The sequence below is a fragment of the Ictidomys tridecemlineatus genome, chromosome 1, assembly GCF_052094955.1.
Source record: "Ictidomys tridecemlineatus isolate mIctTri1 chromosome 1, mIctTri1.hap1, whole genome shotgun sequence".
In the NCBI taxonomy this organism is placed as follows: Eukaryota; Metazoa; Chordata; class Mammalia; order Rodentia; family Sciuridae; genus Ictidomys; species Ictidomys tridecemlineatus.
The window spans coordinates 14,727,107-14,753,961 of NC_135477.1; the positions used below are offsets into that span (position 1 = coordinate 14,727,107).

The window sequence follows — 26,855 nt, forward strand, 5'->3', positions numbered from 1 at the left end:
TCAGAGGGAGTAAATGACCCAAGTCTTCCCACACCAAAGCCCAAGCCCTAATCCAGCAACCATCTCCCTAGACTTCTCTGCTCATGTAGGTGGAGACCTCAAACCACTCTGTCAGCCTTGCTGAACCCAACAGCCTTCATTTGTAGAGCTGGAAAAATATCTCTCAAGTTTATTTCTTCCTTAAAAAATTCTGTTACATGGCGTTTTTCTTAGTATTTAAATCTTCGCTGCCACCTAGTGGGAATTATCTAATGAGATGCGTAAAAAAAAATTCAATTCAATTGAACTAAAACTGTTTCATCTAGGAAGAGGCAAAATTATGGAGATAGTAAAAAGTTCAGTGGTTGCCGGGGAAGGTGGGAGGAAGGGACGAGCAGGCGGTGCACAGTATGTATAGGTGAAATTCTTCTATATGATGCTATAATACTGTATATGAATCACAAACTTGTCTAAACAGAACGTCCACAATGCTAAGGTCAACTGTGGGCTCTGGCTGATAATCATGTGTCAGTATATGCTCTGCAGTGATAACAAGTGTACCATTCTGGTAAGGGGGGGGCAAGTTTATGGTGGCAAGTGGAATATAGGAAATCTCTATACCTTCTGCTGCTCAGTTTTTCTGTGAACCTAAAACTGCTCTGAAAAGTCTATTTCTTTATTAATCATCAATGCATTCTAAGTCTATACTGTGCTCCTACTCTTCAAAAAAAAATTTTTTTTTTTGGTACCAGGGATTGAACTCAGGGGCACTCAACCACTGATCCACATCCCCATTCCTTTTTTATTTTATTTATTTATTTTTATGTGGTGCTGAGGATTGAACCCAGGGCCTTGCACGTGCGAGGCAAGCTCTCTACTGCTGAGCCATAACCCCAGCCCCTCAATTTTGTATTTTTATTTAGAGATAAGGTCTCACTGAGTTGCTTAGTGCCTTGCTTTTGCTGAGGCTCACTTTGAACTCTTGATCCTCCTGCCTCAGCCTCCTGAGCCACTTGGATTACTGGTGCACACCACCGTGCCCAGTGAAAATTGTATTTTTAAATAAATATTGTGGCCTTCCATTTTTTCTTGATAATAAACTGCCACATGTGAGATTCCTTTATATTTTTGATGAGATATGGGGATACACATAAACTGTACTTTAAAAAAATACTTAGTTTTTTGTGTAATATACGCTCAGTGTGTAACAGGCTGTGCTCTAAGAAATTCTATCTATAATACTCAGAATTGACATTTTTAACCTCATGCTTTTTTGTTGTTGTTTTTAATATTCTCATGGTTAAAAAACAATTTGTGTATCACAGAAGATGTGAAGTAAAGTCTGGTCCCTCTCCACAGAGGGAAGTTTCTTAAGAAGGTCTTGCTTTTCCCCCATGCATGTTCTATTCTGGGTAAGCATGCAGACCCTTTACTATTTTTCTATGCATGAGCTTATGCCATGAGCACTATTGTACAGATTGCTTTCCTCACTTGATCTATTTTGAAAGTCCCACATCTACACATACTACACATAAACCTACCTCATTCTTTTTTTTTTTTTTTTTTTTGGTACCAGGGATTGAACTCAGGGGCACTCAACCACTGAACCACATCCCCAGCCCTATTTTGTATTTTTATTTAGAGACAGGGTCTCACTGAGTTGTTTAGTGCCTTACTTTTTGCTGAGACTGGCTTTGAACTCTTGATCCTCCTGCCTCAGCCTGCCAAGCCGCTAGGATTATAGGCGTGGAACACCACACCTGGCTAAACCTACCTCATTCATACTAGCAGCACTTAATATTCCATTGTTGGTTGTGCTGTGATTAATTTAGTGGGTCCCTCATTGATGTCAATATAGACTATAATTCAATTTTTGTTACAAAATGCTATAGGGAACACATACACAGAAATACACACACTCTTGCAAAAATATGTTTAGAATAAAATCTTAGCCCTAAAGTTTCTGGGTCTCAAACAATGTTAACACTATGCTACAAGATCACCAGACACACACCTGAGATTAAAAAAAAAAATACCAAAACACAGGTTTACTTAACTCACTGCAGCTGGGAGAGATGAATTACACACCATGGTTGGAGTTTGAAGAGAAGACTCCAGGATTTGGACTTGTGCTGGTTACTACAGGGAGATTCCAGGGAGTGGGAGCAGGGCTGGGATGGGTGTTATCAAGAATCAGGAGCAGGTGGGTGCTGGGGTATCCTGAATTTCTCCAGGAGAGAGTCAAATAGGGCTGGAAGCATCTTTGGTAAAGGAGCAGCAGTCACAGCTGTGGTCAGAAGAGGGGGTTGTTTGATCACTTTGTGCACTGAGGGGCCTGGTCTCGATCTCGTTCCAAATGTGGCCACTAGTGGCCTTGTTGGGTCCCTCTATGGGTCCTGTATGTAAGTGGGGACTTCATGGACAATTGCTGGCACTTATTTTCTTGGGTACATGGATTTAGACTGTGTGTAGCCATTTACATTCTTATGTTTTTTTTAAAAACACTTCCCTAACCCAATGAAGTATTTCATAATCAAAATAATAATGGCAACTATAATAATAGCAAATGTTTATAGGGCCATTTTGAATGTGGCAACCATTGAATCCTCATCAGAGGCTTGAGGTGGGTGCCAGTAGCATCTCCACTTTCCTATCAGGAAACAAGGCTTCAAAAGGCAAATGGCTTGCCTGGTCACGTAGACAAGCAGCAGAGCCGAGTGCAGGACCTGGCTCTCCAACTCCAGCGCCCACACTCTGCGTTCTCCTCTCTGCTTTTCGGGAACCTGCCAAGGATGAGTGAAAGCTAAGGAATTAAGAGTCATTTAATCGATGATCACGAGTCATTGAGAGGCTGGTTGAGGTTGTTAAGGAAGTCGTCTCCCATTTACAAAAGTGAGAGCTGTGGGCCGCGTTCCAGGAATCCACACGCCATGTTGAGTGAGGGAACCAACCTGCTGTGCTCAGCTACTCCCTTGTGCTCTCAATCAATAAAGGCCTGTGCGGGCTCTCTTCAAATCACAGCCAAGACACTATAATTAAATATTCTCTGGTCCAGCTGGAGCTCAGAGGGTACTTAACCCCCCAGGAAATAAAACAGATGAAGGATCTCATCCACTTGGATCCACAGAGGTTCCAGCAGCTGCCTTGCTGTAGGAGGGTGGGTCCTGTGAGGTGTCCTGGGGAAGATTATGTGCAGGGAAGGAAAATGGAATAATATGGTGTTTACCTGCCTAGCAACAGGGTTGAGGGGTATACGCTGGGGTCCAGAAGCCTGCATGCTTGGCTTTGGCAAAGGAAATGCGTGCTGACCACTGGCTGTGCTCTCTTCTAGACTGCGCTGGCTGCGGAAGAGACATCAAGAATGGGCAGGCGCTGTTGGCACTAGACAAGCAGTGGCACTTGGGGTGCTTCAAATGCAAGTCCTGCGGGAAGGTCCTCACTGGGGAGTACATCAGCAAGTAAGACTGGGCCGGGGGTGTGCGGGTCCTTGGAGTGGGGATGGGCCATTGTGGGTGCTGTGCAGACCCTGCCGGGGGCCTTTCCTCCTCAGACCAAATGAAGCACATTCACATCCCATAATTGTTATGAACTTTTTGCTGTAAAACTTTAAGAAATAATTTTGTTATTTTGCCATAATCTGGCTGCTATAAACTAAATGACTATCAATTGTCTAATCATTCCAAAGCTGACGTAATAGTACACCCTATGTCATAACCAATTAAGCATCTAATAATTTCCCTTTTTTCTTTTTTTTTGTCCCATGTGGAACTAGTAAGACTTTCTCCTCCTCCTTTGAGCTTATGTGTAGACTCCCCCAAAGCACATGCAGCCTAGACACTGGGCTCCGTAGACCAGTGTCAAACCAGCCCAGGAAGCCAGTTCATTTTGAGTCAGAGGTCTTGTGGATGATAGCTAGGGTCGAGGAAGTAAGTGGAGTGTGGGTGGTGGCAGCTTTTAATGCACCCTGCAATGACAAAACTTGCCGTTCTATATCTTTATATGCCCTTTAAAAATTTCCTCTCCCACATGAAATCACCCACTCAGAAAAATTAATAAATTTAGTTGAAAAAATATAGTGAAACAAAAAAGCAGCTGTGGTCTTTTACCTTGGAAATCTAGTTTCATAGTGGACCTGAGTTCCAGCAGAAACACCCTCATTAGAATAAAGAATTTCAGGGTGGATGGCGGTGCTCGGCCAAGGAAGACCAGAGAAGAGTCGAGCTTCTTTCAGTCAACATTGCAGGCTGGGCAGGCTGGGCAGGCTGGGCAGGGTGGGCAGGCTGGGCAGCTCGGCTCTCTAGAGGGTGCTTTTTCACTCTCTCATGCTAGATGAAGCTGAAAATGACATGTTCATTATGCTCTGAGGTCCCTGGAAAGGGTCCTGGGTTCTCAGGCCTCCTGAGAGCTGAGGAAACGGAATCTGGAGGTTGCTGGGTGGCTTCGTCAGGCCTGTGAGCCCAAGGAAGGGGTGTGGGGAGAGAAGGTGCACCCGGGTCCCCACAGAGGCAGACAGCACTGAGCTCACCTCTGAAGCTGGTCTGGGCTGCCGGTGAAAGGGGAGGATCCTGGGTCTTCTGCTGGTTAGTTCTGAAACCCTCCGGGAACCAGCAGTGGGGGTGGGCCTCCTCCTGTGTGGCCTGGAGATGGGCAGCTTTCCAGTCTGTGACAGTGGTCATGTCTGGCCAGGTCCCCAGGCAGGTGGAAGCTGGGTGAGGCATAAACAAGTTCTGGTACGTTCTACCCCCGTTCTGTGGAGAGGGCTCAGGGAAAGGTGACTTCAGTGTCCTCCCCCATCTGTGGCTCTGGTCACCTCTTCTTGGGAGCTGAACACACTTTTGTCTTGCAGGGATGGCGCCCCATACTGTGAAAAGGACTACCAGGGGCTCTTTGGTGTGAAATGTGAAGCTTGTCAACAGTTTATCACAGGGAAAGTCCTGGAGGTAAGTGACAGGAGAGCTCCCCTCAAAGCCACCGCCATTTCCTCAGCGTCCTCAGAAACACTAGAGAAAGCCTCCTTTTCTCTTTGCCTTCACCTCTGACGGAAGAAAAGTAGTTGCAGGTGACTGTCAGAGAATCCATGGGCTGTGCTGTCCTTGAGGACAATTTCTACCAAATGCTCATTGGAAAATTGGAATGATGGAGAATTTGAAGGGGGGAAAAAGAATGATAGAGACTGTAGAAATGAAAAAGACTCTTTATTTTTGGAAGTTAGAAGAGGAAATGAAGAGGGTGTTAGAGTCATGTGGGTACATATGTATATCTGTATGTGTGTGTGTGTGTGTGTGTGTGTGTGTAAGTACACAGACCCAGGAAGCAGAGGTTCAGAATCAGGGCTAAGAAAGGGTGGGTGAGAGTTGAAGGTGTTGACTTCCCCACCCTTAGAAACCCACATCCTGTGTGACCCAGAGCCACCTGTGGCTGGGGCTAAGCTGAAGTCTGTCAAGTTCAGGTGTGACTGCTTTGAGCCGGCCAGCTGCTCCCCAGTGTCTGCCTATGGGCTGAGCCAGGCTCCTCCTGGGCCAGCACACGGGCTTCTGGGCCAGAGTTCAGAGGCAGTACTGCCCCACTTCTCCCAGGCCTGTGGGGCGTCAACCAGGTCCCATGGAAAAGTCAAGATCACCTCCCGTGTCACCCATATTCCAAGGTGCAGAAGGTGTGCTGAGTGGGGCCGGGTTAGGAAGCCCAGCAGCTGGGGGGAGGACAGACTGGTCCTGCAGCTTGTCACCTCCTCCTTCAGCACCAGGGCCCGGAATCCATCTAACCATGTCCAAACTTCCCAGTAGGGTATATTTCAGAGACACAGGACACATATCCAGGGAGCCCCTGAGGTGTTTCTGAGCTGCTGTCTCCTGATTGTTCACTTTAATGTGTTTGATTTTAGGCCAAGTGAATGTCACCTCAAATTAAAAAAAAAAAAAAAAAAGGCTGAGAAGAGTGCAGAGAAGGGGGGCAAGTGAGACTTCTGTAGAAGTCAGGGCCCAGAAGTCAGTGCAGGAGTGCCTGTGAGACTGGACCCCCATACCCACACCTGGTGAGGTGGGAGGAGGACTCACAGTCTCTCCCGTGAAACTTAATGCTTGGCCCAAGGACATTTTGAGACTAGGGTTTTGGTTGAAGAGGAGGAACAAGCCCTGCAAGGCTATTGGAGAAGGTGCTGTAACCCACCTTACTGAAGTCCAAGTGGTCCGATCACAGTCAGTACTCCAAGTGCAGTGACTGGTCCTCCCCTGAGTCTGTCTCTCATCTGTCTGTAGAGCCCCTGAGCGCTCATCTAAGGAGGTGCTTAAGTGGGGCCTCACCGAATCTCCCTTGGGGTTCCCGAGTTTCGTCTCTTGTGTAAGACTGAGTAAACCTGTTGAGTTGGGAGCAACTGGGAAATTTCATTTTAAAAGAACAATAATAAAACAATTTCCCAGATGTTCAGCCTTAGGAAGGGGCAAGAAGACCCCGAGCAGCACAGTGCCTGAATTTGAGAGCGCCATGTTTGTAGAGAGCACAGAGCAAGTCAGCCATCTCTAATCCACACAGGGATCTGTGTTCCCCAGAAAGAGTTGGGGCACAAGGGCTGGGTGTGTGTATCTGTGTGTGTTGTTTGCTTTCAGATTTAATTCAACAGCTGTGGGAAGGAGCATTTAAAATAAAGTGAGATCCAAGAACATGACATTTTGAAGAAATCTCTGCTTACTCTGTCGTCTCCCTGGAGGCCCAAGTAGTACAGTGTTTACTGGGGCGGCAAAGGCCTCTTCCCAAATTGGCTTCGGGTTCCTTCACTGGAAGCTGCTTTGTGGGGTTTAAGGCCTGGAGACTTTCCCAAATGCCTTCAGAGTCTGGCCGTTTGGGAGCAGTTTGCACGTTCAGGCTGAGACTCAGGGTCCACCCAGCAGGCGCTGCTCGGATGGGCGTGTGATCTAGAACAAGGTCCTGCAGAGTTAGCACACCACCATGTGACTTCTTGTGAGTCAGCTGGGTTTGGTCACTGCGAGATCAGAGGCGGGGCGGGGTGGGGTGGGGGGACGCAGGATTAGTGTCCACACACTCCACTTCCCTCCATGCCTTGTTCTCTGACCCGGTTGTTGGTGAACCACTGTGATTGTGAATCAGTTGCAAATACTGTGGACCTTGTTTGTGTCTTTTTCATTTATTTTATCCACAGAGATGATCAGTTTTTCAGTTTCTGGTGTTTGCTGAAATGATGATGACTTCAAACAGCAGGAATTTATTCTGAGTCCTGGAGTCTAGACATCCAAAATCAAGGTGCCCTGGGGTCACACTGTGGGAAGCCATTCTAACACGTGATTGGGTGGCTCCCGTTAAGGGTCTGAGGCACTTTGGCAAAAGTCGAAGTTTTTCCCGGCCCTTTCCTGATGAGAGAGCCCATCCGTGTGGGGGTGTGCCTGACCACTGACCCCGGGGACCCAATCACTAACCCTGACCTTGGAGTGCAGCCCCCCCTCAACCTTCATTGGATGGAATTCTCCCCTGAATCTCTTGTTCCCCAATAAAAGGCTGATCCCCGGCGTGCTCGCTCTCTCTCTCCTGCTAGCCCTGAGTAATCCCTGCTGCCCTGCTGGGCAGTTGGAGGAGAGAACCAGAGGGGAGCCGTCTCAGACCTAGCAATAGAAATAAGGTAATTGAGTCTGTATTTTTATTTCGATCTCTTCTAACTAACTTTATGCCTAGAACCTCATTAATGAAACCACTGCGCAGGCTGCGTGGTAGATCACACAGTCTCCGAAGGGCTAGAAAGGACCCTTCCTTGCTTCCTCCAGCTTCTGGTGGCTCGCGGCATCCCTTGGCTTGTGGCTGGATCCTCCACTCTTACCTCCATCCTCACATGGCTGCTTCTCTGAGTCACCTCTGCTGTGTCTCCTCTGCCTTCTTCTAGAAGGACACTTGTCACTGGACGGAGGGCTCACCCTGACCACCCAGCATGTCTACTACTTCTCAAGATCTTTAGCTTAATCTCACTTGTAAAGACCCTTTTCCTAAGTAAATTGGCACTCTCAGGTCCCAGAGATTTGGGGTAGACATATCTTTGGGGGAAAAAGGGTCGCCATTCAACCTTTCCACCTAAGTGTCGGCGCTGGGAGGCCTGAGCTCAGCTTCCCTTTTAGTTGAACACTCACGAAGGATCAAGGGCGCACTAGAGCCCCTCTGGGTGTGGTTTCACTGAAGTTCCACTGGACACCTGAGGGAGCTTTGAGAAGGGGAGAGGGCACAGGGCCTCTGGGGCGAGAAGCTCCTGGCCTGAGCTGTGTCTGACTCCTAAGTACTTTTGGCAGGTCCTGCAGCCTCTTTGGGACAGTCTTCATCCACAGGGAGAGGGACTGGCGTGTGACTTTTGAAGCTCCATCCTGCTCTCATCTCTGTTGCTCCTTCATAGCTGTAAAGCCCACACATCTTGTCATCCTGGAGAGCTGGGGGGCCTGAGGACCATGTGGCTTCATGAGAAGGGCTTCCCAGTGCTGGGAACCAGAGATCTGCACTTGGCCCTGGAACTCAACGGCTGGGGGACCTTGGTCAATCCTCTCAACTTCCTTGAGCCTCCATTTTCTTTTCCTTGATCACAAACATTAAAATATACACGTTCATCCAGGACTCGGGCTGCTTGACTCCTAAAGTCTCTTTGATTCTGCGGATCTGAGTTTTTAGTTTTCCTTATCTTGTGTCTAAGGCTCAGAGCCAATTATCCTTTTCTTTTTGGAGATATTTTCTGGAAACTGATCTCTAACACCCAGCAGCTAGCCCGCACTCAGATTTTAGCTTTATTATCATTTGCTTTCAGTTTTGTTTTCAGTAGCAAGATTCTCTTTTAGGGAGATCTTGCTATAAATGGCACTTCTTTAAAAGATTTTGCTAATTAATCTATAAATTCAGGAGCATTCTGAAGTTGTTTATAGCTTAATTAAGAAGTCCAGAAACAAATTAGTATGAGATACTTGCTGATAGCGTCCTTTCTCCATCCCTTCTTTGAACGCTTTGAAAAAAACCTTCCCTCCCCTTCCTTCTCCCTCCTTCCCTTCTCCCATCTCCCTTCTGCTTGAAAGATTAAGTGTGACTTCAGATTAAGTCACAGATGTCAGTGGACATGGGGGCATCCCTTTGGTACAAATTTCCTTGTCTCTGGTGGATGGCCCTAGGTGACCCTTTACTCCAGCAGATTTCCTTCCCAGGTACAGATTGTTACCTGCAGCTTCCCAAAGAAAGAAACAGCAACAGATAGATCCAGAATGAAGGCAGGAAGGAAAAAGAAGGAAAAAAGAAGTTAAATGGAAAACAAAAGTCTTAAGAGTAAAGAAAAGGGTTTCACCCCTTCCCCAAGTGTGGGGTGTCCTCCAAGCAGCCTGAGGGTGGCTTGGGCTTTCTCCTGATCTCTTGCACAGTCCCCATCCCCCAGGGGCCCTATGTCACCCGCACTCCTGATTCTTTCAAGATGAATGCCCTCACCCATTGTCCCCTCTGCAGAGTGGTGTCCCCCTGAGCAGCTGCAGGCTGTCTTTTCTCTCTCTTCTGGAAGGACAAGGACAAAGGGCAGTTGAAGTGTCTGCATTCTGACCAAGAGGAGCGAAGGGGACTCTGCTTTCCTTCCTGGGTCTCGGGGCCTTTCCCTTTCCCTCTTCCCAACCCTCCGCATCTGGTCTTTCCAGAAGGGCTGGCCCTGCCTGTCTTTGTGGTGGGTGTTTCCTTGGGCCCTGAGCTCTCTGGTGCCTATCCCCCTGCCCACCCCTCCCACCCCCAGAAGAAAGAGGCCGTCCAATGAGTTTGGGAAAGTCCCCCAGAGAGCCCTTCAGGCCTGTTCCTTCAGGCGCCAGGCCCCTGGCCTCTCTGTGCCTGTTAGCCTGAAGAGGACTTACACCTGCTGGCCTCCTGGAGTGTAGGAAGTGGAATCGCAACAGGATCCAGCCAGATCCTTTCCCTAGACTCTCTGAGGGATTAAAAATGGGTGGCTTTATTTTGTTTTGCTTTTTCAACTGATTTTTTTTTAAAAAATGCTTTTTCACAAAGCCCCAGGCCAAAGGTTTGTGATGTTCCTGTGAAACTAATTCACATTATAAATGGGAGGCCTGGTTCCCTTCCTTCCTTTTGGTGCAGGTATTTCAAGCATGCATTTGTTGCAATGGCCATATTTGGCCTGGGCTAACTTATTAACTAGTGAGAAGAACATGGGCGATCCCACGCACGGCACTTGCATGACATTCACTCCTTTTTTGTCACCATGGAAGATTTGATTTGCAAAAGACAGGCTGAAATGTTAACACCCTCTTTTCTTGTTTTTTTTTTTTTTTTTTTTGTGCGTGTGTGTATCATACAAATACAAAGTAAGAATCGTGGCCCACACCCCTGCAGAAAATGAATTGTGTTCTTCCATCTCACTGTGCTCAAACAAATTCATATTCTCTTCCTCTTAATTGTAGATGCAAATATTTTTGAGAACCCTGCGGGGGGGTGGGTTGGAGAATCAAGTGTTTCAGTTGTGTTGTTTTATTTGTTCTATGCCTCAGTGGACAGTGAACCACCTCAATATCTTGATTTTGTAAAATATTTTGAACATTTCTAAGTGATCTCTTAAATGTTTAACTCTCACAGCAGGCCTATAAAGTGGTCAAGGCCATTACAACTGACCTCCATTTATAGATGAAGACACCGAGTGCCGGGAATTCTGGAGCTAATTAGTGACAGAACGAAATTAGAAAATAGGTCTCCCGATTCTCAGAAGGTAGGGACACGAGGTAGGGACACGTGCACATGTGCACACACACAGCTTTGGGATCTTCCTGGCAATAATCCTTGCAGAAAAAATAATTTGTCTCCCAGTGTGACTTGATGAAGGACCCAAATTTTCCATTCCTGGTGGAAAGGAAAAGCCCCATCTCATTAGTGGTCTATTATACCTATCCCCAGGACAATAAACATTTGTTGCTGGGTTGGTTTACTAGTGTTAAGATGTCACTGAAGATCAGTGACTTTGCTTGTGGTTGCTATGGAGAATTTCTATGGAGTCAGACCTCCTGCTATCTTGCCGCCTTTATCAGTTGTCCTTGGAGAACATTGATGAAGGATGATGACGTCTCAGGATAGACATGTAGTCTAGGACTCTCCATAGTTCCATGGATGGTCAGGAAGATCCTGTGAGGCAGGACTGATATGGAAACACTGTCCACCTTTTCTTGTTTCACACTATCACTGAATAGTTTGAACTGGAGACATGGTTTCAGGTTTGTTTAGTTTCTGAGACAGGGTCTCTATATGTTACTCAGGCTGGTCTCAAATTTCTGGGCCTCAGCCTCCTTTGTAGCTGGGACTACAGGCATGCACCTCTGCTCTCTGTGGTTTTGTTTTAAATGTGAGTTAAGCAGAAGGTGGTATGTCCATATAATGGAAGTCATTCAGCCAATTAAAGGAATGAAGCACTAATTCATGCTATGTGATGAACTCTGAAAAATTTCTGCAAAGTGAAAGAAGACATAAAAGGTCACATGTCATACAATGGTGTTTGCATGAAATGTTTAGGATAGGCAAATGTGTAGACATAGAAAGATTAATGGTCGCCAGACTATGGGGGGCAGGGGAAAGAGAGGGGAATGATTGCTGATGGGTGGGTATGTATGTTTTGTTGTTGTTGTTGTTGTTTTTGCTTTTTTAGTGATAAAATAGTCTAGAACTAGACAGCTATGGTTTCATAACTCTTTGGCATATTAAAAATTGCTGAATTGTCTATCAGGGTGAATTTTATGATTGTAGGTTGTATCTCAATTTAAGTATCTATCTATACAAAGATATGCAAGATGATGGAGAGTGGGGATCCTGGTGTTCTCTTTCCTTATTTGTAAAATAATACTGACCATTGCCTCATAGGGCTGTGGGCCTTGAAAAAACAAACAAGTAAAACCCCTGGCATGGTGAACAGTCAGGTGAGCACTCTCCCCTCCCCTCCCCCCCCCCCAGTCCTTGAGAGTTTGACCTATAGGCATAAGATCAGTGAGGATCTTATCCAGGTCAGTAAATGTCTTCATTTATTGCCAGGTTCTTTGTTTTTGTGGATGGGGAAACTTTTGTTCTCTTGCCGTTGTACAGGACTGTGCCCTTGATTATAGAGTGTGACTTGATTAATGTAAGATATTCCCAGTCCCGAAAGTGTCCTCAGGTTTAAACTCAACATATGGTTTGCGATGTATTAGTTGTGCCCTCTTATTTGTGAAGAATAACCTTGAGCTAACATTTTGTCCCTTCTACAGTCAACAGACTGGAAATTGGCCCAGTTGGGCATAGTGCATTGACACAGTGAGCCACGAGGAAAATCTGATTCCCCCAAAGTTGCCCACTTTCTCTTACTTTAACAACAAAGGAAACGTGTTGCCAGAGTAACAGAAGACTGTTCACAAGCAGTAGAGAGTTGATATTTCTGGAAAAAAAAATCACCCCATTTCCTGTCAGCACAAATGGAAAGGCTTTCTTATCCGGAAATGACAGTTTTAAAAAAATTTGTATTTATCTTGACTTAAAAAGATGTTTTGTTTTTCAGCGTTGTTTAACTTCAGAGAGTTGGATCAGTTGAACTTGCTTCCTACCTTGTTTCTTTGATTTTAAACATGCGGTTTGATCCTACAGCTTGGTTTAATTGCAGGCTTCTAATAAGGAGTTATTTTCTGCTCCACATCAACAGGTTTTAAACTTAAAAATCCTTATAAAAACATTTCCCACTATAGACTGATGTAATATTAGTTTAATTATGAGGTAAATTGAATTGTGAGGTTTCACCAGGGCCCATTCTCTATTTGCAAGAGATTTCTGCTAATTCACTTGGATCTGCTCACCTGGCCGGTGGAGGCTAAAGAGACAGAGGGAACACTTGGGGTCTGCTGGGCATTTGGCTAACCACAGTGGCCCCCTCGGTCCCCTCTAGCTTTTGGGTTCATGGTAACTCATGTGGAAGGTGGCCTCTCGGGCCACCTCAGCTCCGCCTACCCTTCTGCTTATGTCCACCTGGACTCTTGCCATGAGTGTTCAACTTGGGAATCAGTGTTGAAAAGTGGCACCATCCAGAGGTCACCAGCACGGTTTCTATTCTGGGCACGGTCTGCTCCAGGAGTGGTGACAAGTGCTCCAGGAGAAATGGGAGCATTGGGTCCCTGGGACCCTGACAGCCGGCGCTGGCCTCCTACTCTGATACTAGGAATAGGCTCCCTCCCCCTCTGCTTTACCCCTGAATGTGCTGGCTCCTGGACCTCGGGCTTCCCACCTTGTGGAGGACAGTGTGCCAGTTCCAGCAGATGGGCCTGCTCGTGGCTTGCCAGCTAGCCAGGGGGAAGAAGGCTTGGGCTGGGGCCCAGCAGAGATGGACTGGGACAGTGATTCCTCCCCAGAAGCAAACTTTTGGACTGCCCTTGCAAACTGCTGACAAACTGCTTTAATGGCTCTGTAGCAAAATGCAAAGCAGCAGGCAACTTGGAAACAGAATCTGGATTTTGGAGCTTGCTGAGGCTTCATGGTAGGGTGGAGGAAGAGAACGGTGGTGAATGGAAAGCTGGGACATAGTCAGACATGCCAGGAGAGGTGCTAGAGCCACCTGGAGCTGAGTCATCCTCAACAAGTTGCTCAGACTCTGAGCCTCAGCATCCTCAGCTGTAAAATGGGGACAATTAGACTTACCTCTTATGGGCTTCAATCAGATAGGAAGTGAGTCATCCGAGATAGTGTCTAGCATACCAGGCCTCAAAAAAAAAAATGTTTTCCCCCCATTTCCTTCATTTATAAACAAAGAAACAAGTTTTGTCAAGGCCTGATTGTTTAAATAAGCTTACAACTTCCTGTGTGGAAGTTGCTCTCTGATGTGGTTGTTTGTGAAGTTTTCAAATGCACAAGTTGCAGGCATGTTGATGCTTTGATTTGAAAATTCCTCAAGTTACATCACTTGGGACGTTCACATGCATTCATTCGTGCCCATAAATTCGATCTACCATTGTTTCACCATGACTTTTCATCAGGCATTCAGAAGCTGCTAAATAAAGATGTATTGATCAACAGTTTTTCTTCCCATTATGAATTTTTGCAATGGCCTTGAACCCCAAAACGTTTAAAGATTCACATACTCTTACATTTCTCATCACTCCACTAAATACCTGTTTCTTTCATTCACATAGGAAATAAATACCACATGGCTCTTTCCTATCTGTTTATGTCTCTTGTGGCATCCACCTAAGTAATCTGTTGAGGTGTAAATTGCTGGAGGATTAGTGCTGTTCTGTTGGATTGTGCTGGATGATGTCAGGCACGTTTGCCATGAGAGGACCTCCACCGGTGATCAGGATGACAAGGAAGAGGACTCTCAGCTCCTGCTCTCCAGCTCCTTGAACCTTAACCCTAGCACAGAGTCCCTGTTTTGGGCAACTACCCCTGTGATGGATATCAGCTTTATTTGCATACCCTAAAATTTGCCTGTATTACGTGTCTGGTTCTGTGATCTTTGGTAAGTTTAGAGTTGTGCGTCCAACATCACAACCCAATTTTAGAACATTTCTATCACCTCCAACAGATCTCTGCCTAGTTAGTTATTTTTCCTTTCTTCCCCAAGTTGCGTCCACACACATGCCCAGAGGCCTGCCCATGGAAAGACAGCTCATTGATGCTCACCAAAGATTGTCCAACTGCAGGTTCCTTGAAGGTGTTAATTCCATGTGCTGGTGATTTTTCATAAATGTGGAGATTTGCTTGGTAAACTTGAAGATGCCCATCTTCTCTCTCCCTATCCCAGAAGTCATAGAGGTGGTTAAGAGAAATCTGAATGAGTAATTGATGACCCAAATATAGGCTGATAGGAAAAGCATACAGATGGGTAAGGATGAGTCTGACTCTAAGGCCAGAGTTACTTCTAGCCATGTGACTACCATCCCAGTTGAGTTTCCCAGTTTTTTTCTTTAATATTTTTTTTAGATGTATAGACCTTTATTTTATTCATTTACTTATATTCTGTGGTGCTGAGAATTGAACCCAGTGCCTCACACATGCTAGGCAAGTGCTCTACCACTGAGCCACAGCCTCAGCCCCTCCCAGTTTTCTTTCATGAGGGATTTCTTCACACCCCTGACAAACATCTGGCTCCCTGCTCATGTCTTAAACAGGAGGTGCTAAGATTACAGAGGTCAGAGGTACTGTCTCTGATCCCCCCACTGGATCTGAGGCTGGGGTCCTAAAGCCATTGTGCATGAGAACCATCTTGTGTAGTGTGGGTTTCCAGTGCAGCGTGAAGCCTACTTGATTGACCACAGACTTCACCCCAGAGATTCAGGGGTTCCAGGCTGGAGCCTAGGAAATCTGCATGTAACTTGCAAGTACCATGTGCACTTCTGTGAGGCAATAGAGGTCCTATTAAGTGTTCCTGTTGCAATCAAAAGTTACTCATGTTTTAAAATAATGAAGGATGGATTCCCAGACTTCACCCCAGAGATTCAGGGGTTCCAGGCTGGAGCCTAGGAAATCTGCATGTAACTTGCCAGCCTGGTTTGCAGGATTCTGGGGTAGAGAAACCCACACATGCCCCTTTGAGAATCTGGCACTGCCAAAGTACGATGAAGGCACCTGAATGGAGATTTTTTGATTCCTCAGAAGAAAGATGTCCTAGAAATTTCATTAACATCCCTATAATTATCATAATGTACACCCATTTCCCCTTCCTCTTCATTTTAGAAGCACCGCAAAAACCCTCACATTTCTTCAACAGCGTTTGGGATCATTTCCAGACCAGCTTAGAGAGATTACACATACATAAAAGAGTCTTTGGATTAGCAGATATTTATGGGCAAAGAATTTCTCTGAAAACTTCCTTAAATCAACTTAGTCCTGTTGAAAAGGACCACAGTTGTCACAGAATCTTGCCCTAGTTTTAAGAAACAGTACATAAAAAGAGGCCATGTTATTAGAGTAAAAGGTTCTGGCCCCTCCTCTCTGTTCTAACACACACAGAGCCTGTGGCTTCACCTTCTGTCACCAGTTCATCTGTGACTTCTGCAGAATAGTTCAGTTGAAAATGAGGAAATATGTGTAAAATGCATGGAACATAGTTAAGTATCCTGCAATAAAAGAGCACAGTATGAAATGTACAAACATATGAATGAAACTTGGTAAGTCTCTTTTTTAAACAACATTTCCCTCAAATAGTACTACAGAATAATATAAAAATTCTGAAGTAGCAAATGCAAGTCAAAGTTGAACTCAGTTTTACTACACTTTTACAACAGGGGTCCCATATGTGTGTCCCAAAGGCAGTGGCTTGGGAGAGGAGGCAGCCTGCAGGCTGTTGGATAGCTGTGCACCTTTCCATCACCTCAAACTCAGCAAAGAATCTTAAAAAGCATGAAAACCTAGTTTCCATGCAAGCCTCTCCCTCAGACAATTACTGTCAGATTGACAATGCAGATAATTGTAAGCAGATGTGAAAAAATGGTACTTTCCTCACCTGCATTTTTAAAAAGGAATATCTACCCCCCTCCTTTTTTGAGAACATGGACTGGCCCATAGTGGTTGCTGGTGTGTTTAACTAGTAAGTGAAGCGAGCAGAGGAGGCGTTGAGAGAGTGTGCCTGCCGCACACTGTTCTTGTTTCCGGTGTGCGTCTCTGGGGTGATGCACATTGCCTTAGCCTAGCTTTGCAGAGAAGCCTGGGATGTAACCCAGGCAGGCAGGAACCTCAGTCTGCCGGGCTGAGGTCTGGCTTTTCCCAAGCCTCTTTGCCGTCTCCGAGTCTGAAGCCCAGAGGAGTTCTCTGCTCAGTACAGCTGAGGGACAGAATTGGAAGCAAAGGAGCCCTGGCATAAGGTAAAGTGGGCATTGATAAGGTGTCCTGTGCTTGGCAAGAGAGACGTCCTTTTTTGTCCCCCCGCCCCTCCTGCTTTCTGGGAGACATCAGAGGCCACTGGAGTCCTCCACATGTGGATGGCTGGACAGTGGTGACACAGACTACTTTAATTGCCTTGAAATACATTTTACTTACACTTTCTGTTTTTCTGATGATACAGAATGGACCACAGAGCTTTTATTCGTTGTTGCATTCCTGAAGAGCTGGCAAGACAGGTTATTTTACTGAGAGGCGTAGGGTATTGACTTTTTAAACTGGTTTGTGTTTTTCAAACTTTTATTCCGAAGACCAAAAAGGGAGAGTGGTTTTCAGACTTTGGGTTTGTTTGTTTTGGTTGTGGTTTTTTAGAGCTCTTTGGAATTTACTTTTGAGACTAAAGAAGACTTTAGAGTCATGTTTGGAGAATTTGGTCGTGAAAATGGCACAGGCACTGAGTAGATTTCTCTGTTACTATAAATGTGTGAGTTTTGTTCTTTTTTTAAGTTCCCTATGAATGAAAATGAGGAAGCACAATAGGTTTTCTTCATGTTTTGTTGCAGTTACAATTTAAAAGAGCTTGACTATGGACTCTCTTACACCTTTGGGTATGTAAGGAAAGAAATCTAGAGATTCTGGTCTTTATGATGAAAATAGTTTTCCTAAAAACCTAGTTACTAATCCAGCCATGCTCTGAAGTTTAGTTGTTTTTTTTTTTTTTTTTGTGTGTGTGTGTGTGTGTGTGTGGGATTGTTTAAAGTATGCTATGCTAGTACTAAAAAAGAAATAGAAAATCATCCCAACTGTGAAAGAAATAGATTTACGATTTGTTCAAATCCTAGCAGGAGCGTGGCCACTACAGCTGCTTCACCTACCACTTAACTGAGATTAGAGTTTTCAGAGACAGTCTGAGTCTGTTCTCTCCCAAGGTCTCATGAGGAATGTTAAGAGGATGTGAAGTTATTTCGATTATACAAACAGGTCTTGACAAGTAAGTGAAAAATAACTAATTAAAGTGTAATTGTTGCCCTTCTATAGTGGATCAAAAGGCTTGTTGGGTCATGATTGTACTTATAGAGTAAATGAATTCGCCATGGCTGGTAACTATAAATTACTTTTGAGAAGACTTTTAAAGCTATGCGTGAGGCCTTGCGGAGCTCTTGTGGTAGCACTATGAATGAAAGTTATGTTCCAATGTATTTAAGTGGGTCGCAATTTAGATGCCAGTGAGTTTAACCCTTGGGGGCACAGAGAACATCACATTATGGCAACAGGGCTGCAGCGTTTTCCCTCCCAACTGCACTATCATCTCAAAGAAAAGAGCAGTCGGAACACAGTTCTTGCATCCTGGTTCTAGAAGGAAGTCCTTTTATAGATTTTTACCTCCTGTAGACCAAGGTTTCTCAACTTCTGCATTATTGATTGACATTTTGGACAGAGTAACCCTCTGTCCTGAATGATTTCAGTGGCATCCCTGCTCTCCAGGCGCCAGAGGACAGGAGCACTTCCCCCTGCCCAGCTGCACCCACCTGAAAAGTCTCCAGCATTGCCAAAGGCTCCCAGGGGCAAATGGCCCCTGGGTGAGATTCGCTGCTCTAGAGAATCCATCTTCCAGCCAACAGCAGCCCTGGGGGAGGGGAGGGAGGGGAGCAATGCCAGACTTGTGCAGAGTCCAAGGAAAGCAGCAGGACAAATATTTTGGCCTGATCGTCTTGGTCTTGGTTTTTATTTTCTGCTTTGGCTGGCAATCACATCTTGGGGTGGGGGTGAAAGGGCGGATGAGAGAACTATTCTGGATGTATGTTCCTCTCCTTTCCCCTCAAGGGCTCTATTGGCCTTATTTTATAAAGTGCTGTGGTTGTAGAGATGTCAAACTTCTCTGAGTTGAATATCTAAAGTACATCCTGGGAATGAGCTATTTAAAAAAGGAAAGAAACTCATACGTTAAAGCAAACAATTACTCCATAACTTATTCATTCTGCAAATAGAGGCTTTTGATATGTGGGTGGGGTGTGAGTCTGGGCACACTCGTTATTCTATTTTGTTTTGGAATTTACAGATGAATGTTTTTTTTTCTTTTTCCCCACCGTCTGTCCCACTGGGTCTCAAACTCTTCAGGTTGTTTGGGAATTGGAACTTGCCAATAAAATTAACTATTCATAGCCCTTTTCTGATTCATAGATAACAAATCAGTGGGTGGAATTTTTTTCCATTTTTTTCTTCTACCTTTAGCATATGCACTGTTTGCTCTCAAAGTTAGAAAATGAAGGAAGTCATAGTAAACAAATACTGGCCTAAAATATCTGAAACAATACATTTCAACTAGTCCTACGTTGCTTTTTTTTTGCTTTATTTCTTTTTTTAGTCTCATGTGAATTTTGAAAGCTTATATTTATGATCTCATAAAATAGTTGTCTCTGATAAAGAGAAGTTGTGTCTGATACTTTTTCATGGGATTTCTCCATGAACAAACATGGTGCTCTGCGTGCCATGATTTCAGGAGCTGCTACCTGACCAAGACGAGGCACAGGGTTGTAGAGAAGAGACTCAAGCCCAGCTGGTACAGGGAGCTGCCTGAACGTATCAGGAAATGGCTTGGCTTGTTGGCGTCTCTTCTTAATAACAATGCTGGACTGGCCCATGGTATTATCAAAGAGTTGTGGTTTCTGCTTTTGATTGCAAAGCAAATCTTCTGTTTACCTCCACTCAGAATACCAATGTGTCATGTACTGGGTGTTCTCTTAGAAATATTTCCTCATTATTAAAGTTCACCCCTTGTTCCCTAGACTTAAGATCTATGAGTATAGAGAACATTCGTATTCTAGGTCTATTTTCCCCAAGGGTGTAGCACGGTGCTTATACATACTGTAGCTGATGAATAAACAGATGAGCGTCAATGATTCCCATGAAAAGACCACCTGGGAGTTTGGTCTACTAGAAGGGTCCATGTTTTGGGGCAGGCAGATGTGAGTGGTGTCTTTCCTCATCCAGACAGCACTCCTATAACAAGGCAGATTGACAACTTTATTTCATCAAAGTTTAACATGACACAGATGTCTTCAAAATGAAGACCTGAAGACCCAGGAGAAAATATCTGTCTTCATACTTTGGTTTGTTGAAGAATGGACAGCTGTTCTAATGGTAGACGGAAAGGGAAACCAACAAGGCTTGTCTGTTCACATTCTTCTTGGCCTCTCTTTGTAGCATTCCTTCCTCCTGAGTATAGGGCAAGACTCCTCTGGAACAGGGTATTGTGAACTATTATCAGATTTCTTCATGGCCAGTTCCTATGCAGAAAGGACAGAGGAGTTTGGGGTAATATGCCTAGGTTTTATGGCTTGTTTCTAGTTTCTCTAGCTCACTGGGGAGGGGAGGAGAGGACTTCTAGTTTCTCTAGCTCACTGGGGAGGGGAGGGGGTATGGAGGAGGGGCGACGGATAGGAGAGCAGAAGATCAGGGAGACTTTACTTCTGAGGCCATCTAATACCCTTGAGATTAAAATACTCTGCATGCCAAAAGCATTGGTACCCTGTGGTATTGTTTCCTGAGCCCCGGCCCCGGCCTAGGCCACATCCATGTAGTGTGTTCTGTGTATTTTTTTCCAGAAGAACAAATCAGTCCCGCTCCAGGCGGGTTTTAGTGTTTCAGGGGCTGCCAGAGGTCACCGGAGAAGTAGGTCTGTGGCTTATAGAATTTGGGAGGGGGAAAGCTGCATACATTTTTCTTCCTGAGGCTCAGAAATGAAATTTCCATTACTTTAAAACCCCACAGGCTAATGCTGCCTTCTGGTTTTAATAAGATAAAGAGCATACCCAAAAGCAAAGCATCACAACCTCTTTGCTTTTAAGAAAATTAGCCATAGCAAAGAGCTTAAGGTCAGAAGTGACCACACCCCTCATTTAGTCCCAGTGTGTTCTGGTATTAAGTCTCAGGTGAGGAGTATCACCGCTAGAGATCAGAATGGCACTTCTACAAAGACTCTGTTTCTGAGCCCCACTTCTGGGGGAGAAGGGCATGCAGAGGAGCATATGATTTGAACGTAGCACTTCCCTGGACACTGTGGGATGTAAAGATGCTATAATAAGAGGTGAAGCAGTCAAAGATCATCTCATGCTTCAGTTCACAAATGGATCCCAGCTCGTGTTTCTAAGCAGAGCCAGGCCGTGGAGCACATGAGTCTTTTATCCAACGAGGCTTTGCCACCCCGAATGCCAATCAGCAACATACCATGATCTGCAACAGAGAGTTTATTTTCAGGACAGCCTAGTGAGGAGGGGGAGGCCCAAGCCTCAAGTCTGCCTCCCTGAGGATGGGGTGTGGGCATATTTACAGCATAAAGATGCAGGGTGACTTAGGGAATGGGGAAGGGTGATTGGGACCAAGGTAATAAGTGGTCTGTGCCCGCATAGTCAAACTTCATGACTCTTCATGGGACACGTGTTCAGAAAATGGCCAATGTTAGGGTGAGCTGGGGTGGAGTAAGAAGGTCACCCTTCAGACACCTGCTCAGGCCCAAAGGAAGAGTTGGTGGTTCCAACAAAAACAGTATTCAGGTCCCTGAAATGGAACCTAGGTGAAGGGAACCTAGGCAACCATTTTCATGAAGGCTAGTGAGAGACTGATATTATTGTGCTCAGCTGTGTGGCCTCTGGAGTCGTTGATTTTTAAAGTCAAGAGAAAATAAGTAACTAAAACCAAAGGAAGCTGGTGGCTTTATTCAGGTCTTCCCTGGGACTCAAGGCTTCCCTACGCCTGGAGGTAGAGAGGCTTCAGGTGTGACGCTGGGTGGGGAGCTCTGATAGGGCAGATGTAGACCCCATTGCTTCTGTTGTTCACCAAACCCAGAGTGTTTTCAGCAAATACAGATCCCTGTCCTCCTGGTTCACATTGGGGTCTTCTTTTTATTCCCCCCCTTATAAACATTAGATGAAGCAGAAATACTTGCTTATGCTTAAGACTGCTTTTATCTTTCCTGACTGCTGAATAATCATTTTCTGAGATTGTTTTGGTCCTGGGCAGCTGGCTCCTTGCATCTGAGCTTGTATCCATATACCTTGTCTAAATAAACAGACTTGAAAAGATAGAGAAATGTGTTTTGGAAAGCTCAGAACATCCTCTAACAGAGGCTTAGCCAGCTTTCTGCTTTGTTTTGGCAGCTTGTTGAGGATGCCAAATGTATCTGGTCTGGCAGCAGATAAAAGGTATTGATTCTTACATAACAAAGTTTAGGGCCTAAGGGGGAAGGGGTGTAGATTCCCAGGTTTCCTTTGTGTTTCGCAAAGAGTTTTAAAGGGAAAATGTTACTTGATTGGGTTTTTGTTTTGCCTTTGGTCCTTGTCTTGGCTCAGCCCTCTGAGACTGGGTACTTGGCCTCTGCCATCCCTGGCCTCATTCATTCCTCCCCTGCTGGCCTCTTTCTCTCCCTTTGGCACCTGCTTTTCCCACCTGGGATCTTTCATTTGCCATTTTCTCTGCCTGGAACATGCTTCCCCCAGATGTTGGCATCCTTGTCACTCTTTGGCCCTTTTGTCATTTCCTGGAAGGTCCCTGATCCCCAGCTTCTGTTCCCTGGCCCTGTTTTATTTTCTTTCCCACTATCTGAAATTGAAAATAAGCTTGTGACAGGTGCTGACGTAGCTTCAGGTGTGACGGTGGGTGGGGAGCTCTAATAGGAGAGATGTAGACCCCTCATAGGTGGTGGATAGATGGATGGAGGGATGGGAAGGGTGAGTCTCCTTTAAATCCCACCAAGTCTATGGATAATTCTCTCCCCATACCAACCTTGCCTTAGGATGACACCAGCCACTTTATCCTGCTCTGGTCTCTTGTTCTGTCTAAGCCACCCCTCTGCATGGTACATTCCTGAGGACAGAAATCTCTAATAAAGGGTGTTTATGGTTCTAATCATTATTTTCCTCTTATGGCAGTGGTACTCTATAGACCTATCTCATCAAAGTCCTTTAACCAACTCTGTGTGCCAAGTATGACTTTCGTCTTCTTTGTTTTGCAAATAAGTCAACTGAGACCCGAGCAGCCTGCCTGAAGGCATTGGGGGTGGTTTTGGCAGGGCCAAGGTTTGAATCCAGCTATTCTGCTTCAAAACCCATATGGCTTATACCAAGTAAAACCCCACTGCAGCCATAGCTGGAAATTTTAAGTAGAAAAGACTAAGAAAAAAACTGAAAATGTTCAACATATCAGCATTCTTCTGTATTTTTAACATAACCAAGTGCTGCTGGTGGCCTGCTTCTCTTTGACCCCAGTCTTTGTGATTTGGTTGCATGCTCCATTGCTGAAGTCAGCAGCCAAGGTCAGGAACCACTGCTGACACCTAAATGTAACACTCAACGCTGGCCTGAGCTCTGACTCTGGAGCCAGGGTGAAGGTGATTAAAACTTCCCTCCTCTCCTAGAGTTGAAGTGGGAGTTGCTTATGTGGGTCACGCCCCGGGGCTTCATGGTCTGAAGGGGGCCCTGGCAGTGGTGTGAGTGAGCCCACAGCCCATGCTGGCTTGTCGGGTCTGAGTCTCTCAAGTTTGGATCCCCCCATGCACCAGCCCTGGAGAGAACTGCAGCAGAGCAGAGGCACGAGCTTGTCAGGCAGGTCTGTCTAAGCCTTCCTTGGCACCTGACCAAGTTTCACCCAGGTTTGGGGCTAACCTAGTTGGTTCACTTTTTCTGGGAGGGAGGTGTGATAAGAAGGAAGGTGGGGCCCCTGTGTTATTCATGATTGTCAAAAAAAAATTCAAAAGGCCTCCAGCGTTAGAGCAGGACCAGTGAGAAGTGCTCAGTCGTGGCCCGTATTAAGGAATCTGTGGTGAACGGAACCTTTAACCAGCCTTGAGTAAGATGTTTTGTTAGTAAGTACAGCTCAACATCCAGTGAGGCCGTTTGAGAAGCTGTGTTAAAAGTCAAAAGTGGGACTTTTCTGGCCGTGGACATACTCACTAGTGAGTATGCCGGGCAATTTGCCATTTAACTAGGTGGTGAGAGCATTAGGCCTTTAACCTTCACCCAGGCCACCCCAGCCAGAGACACTTGTCATTGGAGTCTTGCTTAAGCTGAACTCATTCACACCAACATGGGCTACAATCTGGGAAAGGGCTGCAACTCTGAGGGCGAGTTCCCAGGCTTGACCTTCCACCATCCAGAAAGATCTCTTCTTTACCTACTTCTTTGTGGTGAAGACGATTCCTGCTCAGGGGTCCTAGAAACATCAAAGTAGGAAAGTTTCATAGATTTAATGTAGTCTAACCCTCTGAGAGTCAAGGACACTCAAACCCAGAAGCACAGCTGATTTGTCTAAGAAGGCACAGCCCATGGGTCGGCAGACCAGAGGTAGACCTCCAGAGGTAGGCCTGGGAGCATCTCAGTGCCCTTTCCCAAGTGGCCTCTCCAGCTACTTGTCTGCTTACTCTATAGGTAAATGCAGCTCTCTCCAAAGGTCTCTTGGGATGTTAAAGCCATCCTGTGTAAGCATGATGCTGGGGATCGAGTGGGGACTCTGTGCTGAGCATTCAGCGTGTGTTCAGTTTTGCTCAAACCTTTATTTCCTATCTTTGTTTCAGAACACTGTCTCTTTCCGGGGTGAGTAGATCTCTCCTCCTAAAATCTCCTGGGTTCCCTCCCACTGTTTTGAGGAAATTCCTAATGATTGGCCTAGGACCCCCTACCCCCATCCATGCAGAAACTTCTAGAAGTTATTTTTTAAAAGTAACATGATTATAAACAAATAAAGGAATAAGCAAATAAGTATATGGTGTAGGGTCACAAGGCGGCGGGCAGCAGCCTTCTTCTGAAATGGCCAGATATTTCCAGCTTTGTGGACCACTCTGTCACAGATACTCAAGTCTGCTCTTATGGAGCCAAAGCAGCTACAGACACCATGTCAGTGAGTGGACGTGGCCATGATCGAGGAAAGCTTTACTGACAAAAACCAAAGTTGGCCAGATTTGGCCGATAGGCTACAATGTGCTGAGCCTGATATAAGGCAAGAGTGGACGTTCCCCATTCACTCCTGACCCCATTCCTCAGAGATGGCTCTCGTTGAGTGTTGGGTCTCTGATCTCCCTGACCTGTAGAGAAGTCTGTATAAATATGGAGTTTGGCCACACACATTTATCATACGCAATGTCTAGTTCTTCACCTTGCCTTTCTCCTGTCCCCTGTGTGCAAATACACATTGGAAGACCGACACTCTTTTCACATATTGGACAATATTGTGCAGGTTGCCCTACGTTTTCTTGTGTTTCCTTGGCAGTGACTCACTGTTGATGCTTGGAGGCTGAGGACACTCTTGGTAATTGCCACATAGTGGTCTCATTCTTTACCTTCCATCAAGAACCCATCCCAAATACAAAAGAGTAAAAACATGACTAAGGAAGTCGTGGCAGGCAGCGGTGACACCTTGTTCACCTCATGTCCTCTCATGTGCCTGGGTGGCCCCTTAACCTTTCCAGTTATCCTGTGTCTAAAGGGAAGATTGTCCCAGCTGGACTTTCTGCCAGCACAGCAGCGCATACAAGTGGTGATCAGTAAGTGATTTTGCGTGACAACGAAGGTTTCAGACAAATCTTGGGTCTAACATCATGGTTGATTTTAAATCATGGGTCTAATGTCGTGGTTGATTATGAGGCAATTTTTGTGAAATCTTCAAAGTCCCGTGTTGGTTGCTATGGATTCGGGTCATAGTGAGCAAGCAGTGTCTCCTCCACATACCCACACCTGCCCTTTGAGATCCATGCAGTCTGTTTCCCAGGGCTGTGGTGACAAATTGCCATAATCCAGTGGCTTTTAATAGCAGAAATGTATTCTCTGATTTCTGCAGGCCGGGGGAGTTTGAAATCAAGGTGTCATTGGGGTGGTGGCTCCTGGAGGCTGTGCCGCAGAGTGCTCCAGGCCTCTGTCCCAGCTCGTAGTCGCCAGTTCTTGGAGCTCCTTGGCTCGGAGGCCCATTCCTTCCGTCTCCGCCTTGTCTACACAGGGGCCAGCTTCCCCGTGTTTTCTCTGCACTGAGCCTTTACCCTAATCCAGGATGCCCTCCTCTCTGGATCTTCAGCCTTACTTACATCTGCTAAGGGTGGCATGCCTCTGGGGGACACAGTCCAACTCACATGCCCCCACTCTAAACATCAGGGCGCTCTTTTCCTTCTCAGGATTTTGCTCCCCTAGTTAGGGAGAGGGTCAGAAGCCTCATTCTTGTTATAATAAGCTGTCCTGTTCTTTGAGGAAGAACAAAGTACCAGGAATGACATCTGCTTTTTGTCATTTGCAAGTCTGAGAGAGTCATAGAAAGGCATCAGCCAGAACCACAGGCTTCTAGGAATTTTCTTCCTGAGTTCTGCAAAGTAAGATGCTAATGAGAAGAGTGTTTGCATATCTGACACTTGAGTTGAAAAGGAAACAGAAGGAAGAAAAACTTTGTTTTATAATCCTTGGGAGTTTTTGGTTTGCTAGTTGCCAGCTATATGGCTGGCTTTCCCTCGAGTTCATCAGCACTAATCGTTGATTTTTCTTTCCCAAGAGCTTCCAACTTTGTCTGAAGCTAGAATAACCAAAGCCATCTATTTGTATAATTTCTCAGGAGAAAGTTACTTTAATGCAAAAATAAATGATTGTGGCTGGGATTGTGCTCTGTTTTTAATTGTTTGAGGACACAGCTGTTATTTGTTTTTGAACAGAGAATTTGGATGAAAAACGTTTTTAATTTTTTAAAATGAAGGAATAATGTCTGTTCTCTTCCAATTCTTCAATAATGTCTTTTGGTCACAAGTGACACTTGCCTCAAATCAAGTGTGTTTGCTAGGACTGGCATAACACAACACCACAAACAGGATGGCCCAAAACAGCAGAAATATGTTTCCCAACAGTTCTGGAGGCCAGAAGTCTAAACTCAGGTTGTGGGCAGGGCCATGCTCTCTTCAAGGTCCCTGGAGGAGGAACTTTCCTTGCTTATTCCAGCTTCCTGGGGCCCCAGGTGTTCTTTGGCTTTTGGCCACATCACTCCAACCTCAGCCTTCCTTTTGGGTGGGTTCTCTCTTGTCTGCCTGC

At 45.6% G+C, this 26,855-nt stretch overlaps 1 protein-coding gene across 5 annotated transcripts in view; it reads left to right on the forward strand.

The window, feature by feature from the left end:
• Ablim1 (actin binding LIM protein 1) overlaps window positions 1-26,855 on the forward strand; it is a 186,827-nt gene that overhangs the window by 85,679 nt on the left and 74,293 nt on the right. For all 5 annotated transcript variants that reach the window (XM_078045117.1, XM_078045070.1, XM_078045097.1 and 2 more), the window contains exons 5-6: window positions 3,311-3,437; window positions 4,826-4,919. In XM_078045117.1, coding sequence (XP_077901243.1) covers window positions 3,311-3,437; window positions 4,826-4,919 — 221 coding nt within the window. The remainder of the gene's footprint in view (window positions 1-3,310; window positions 3,438-4,825; window positions 4,920-26,855) is intronic.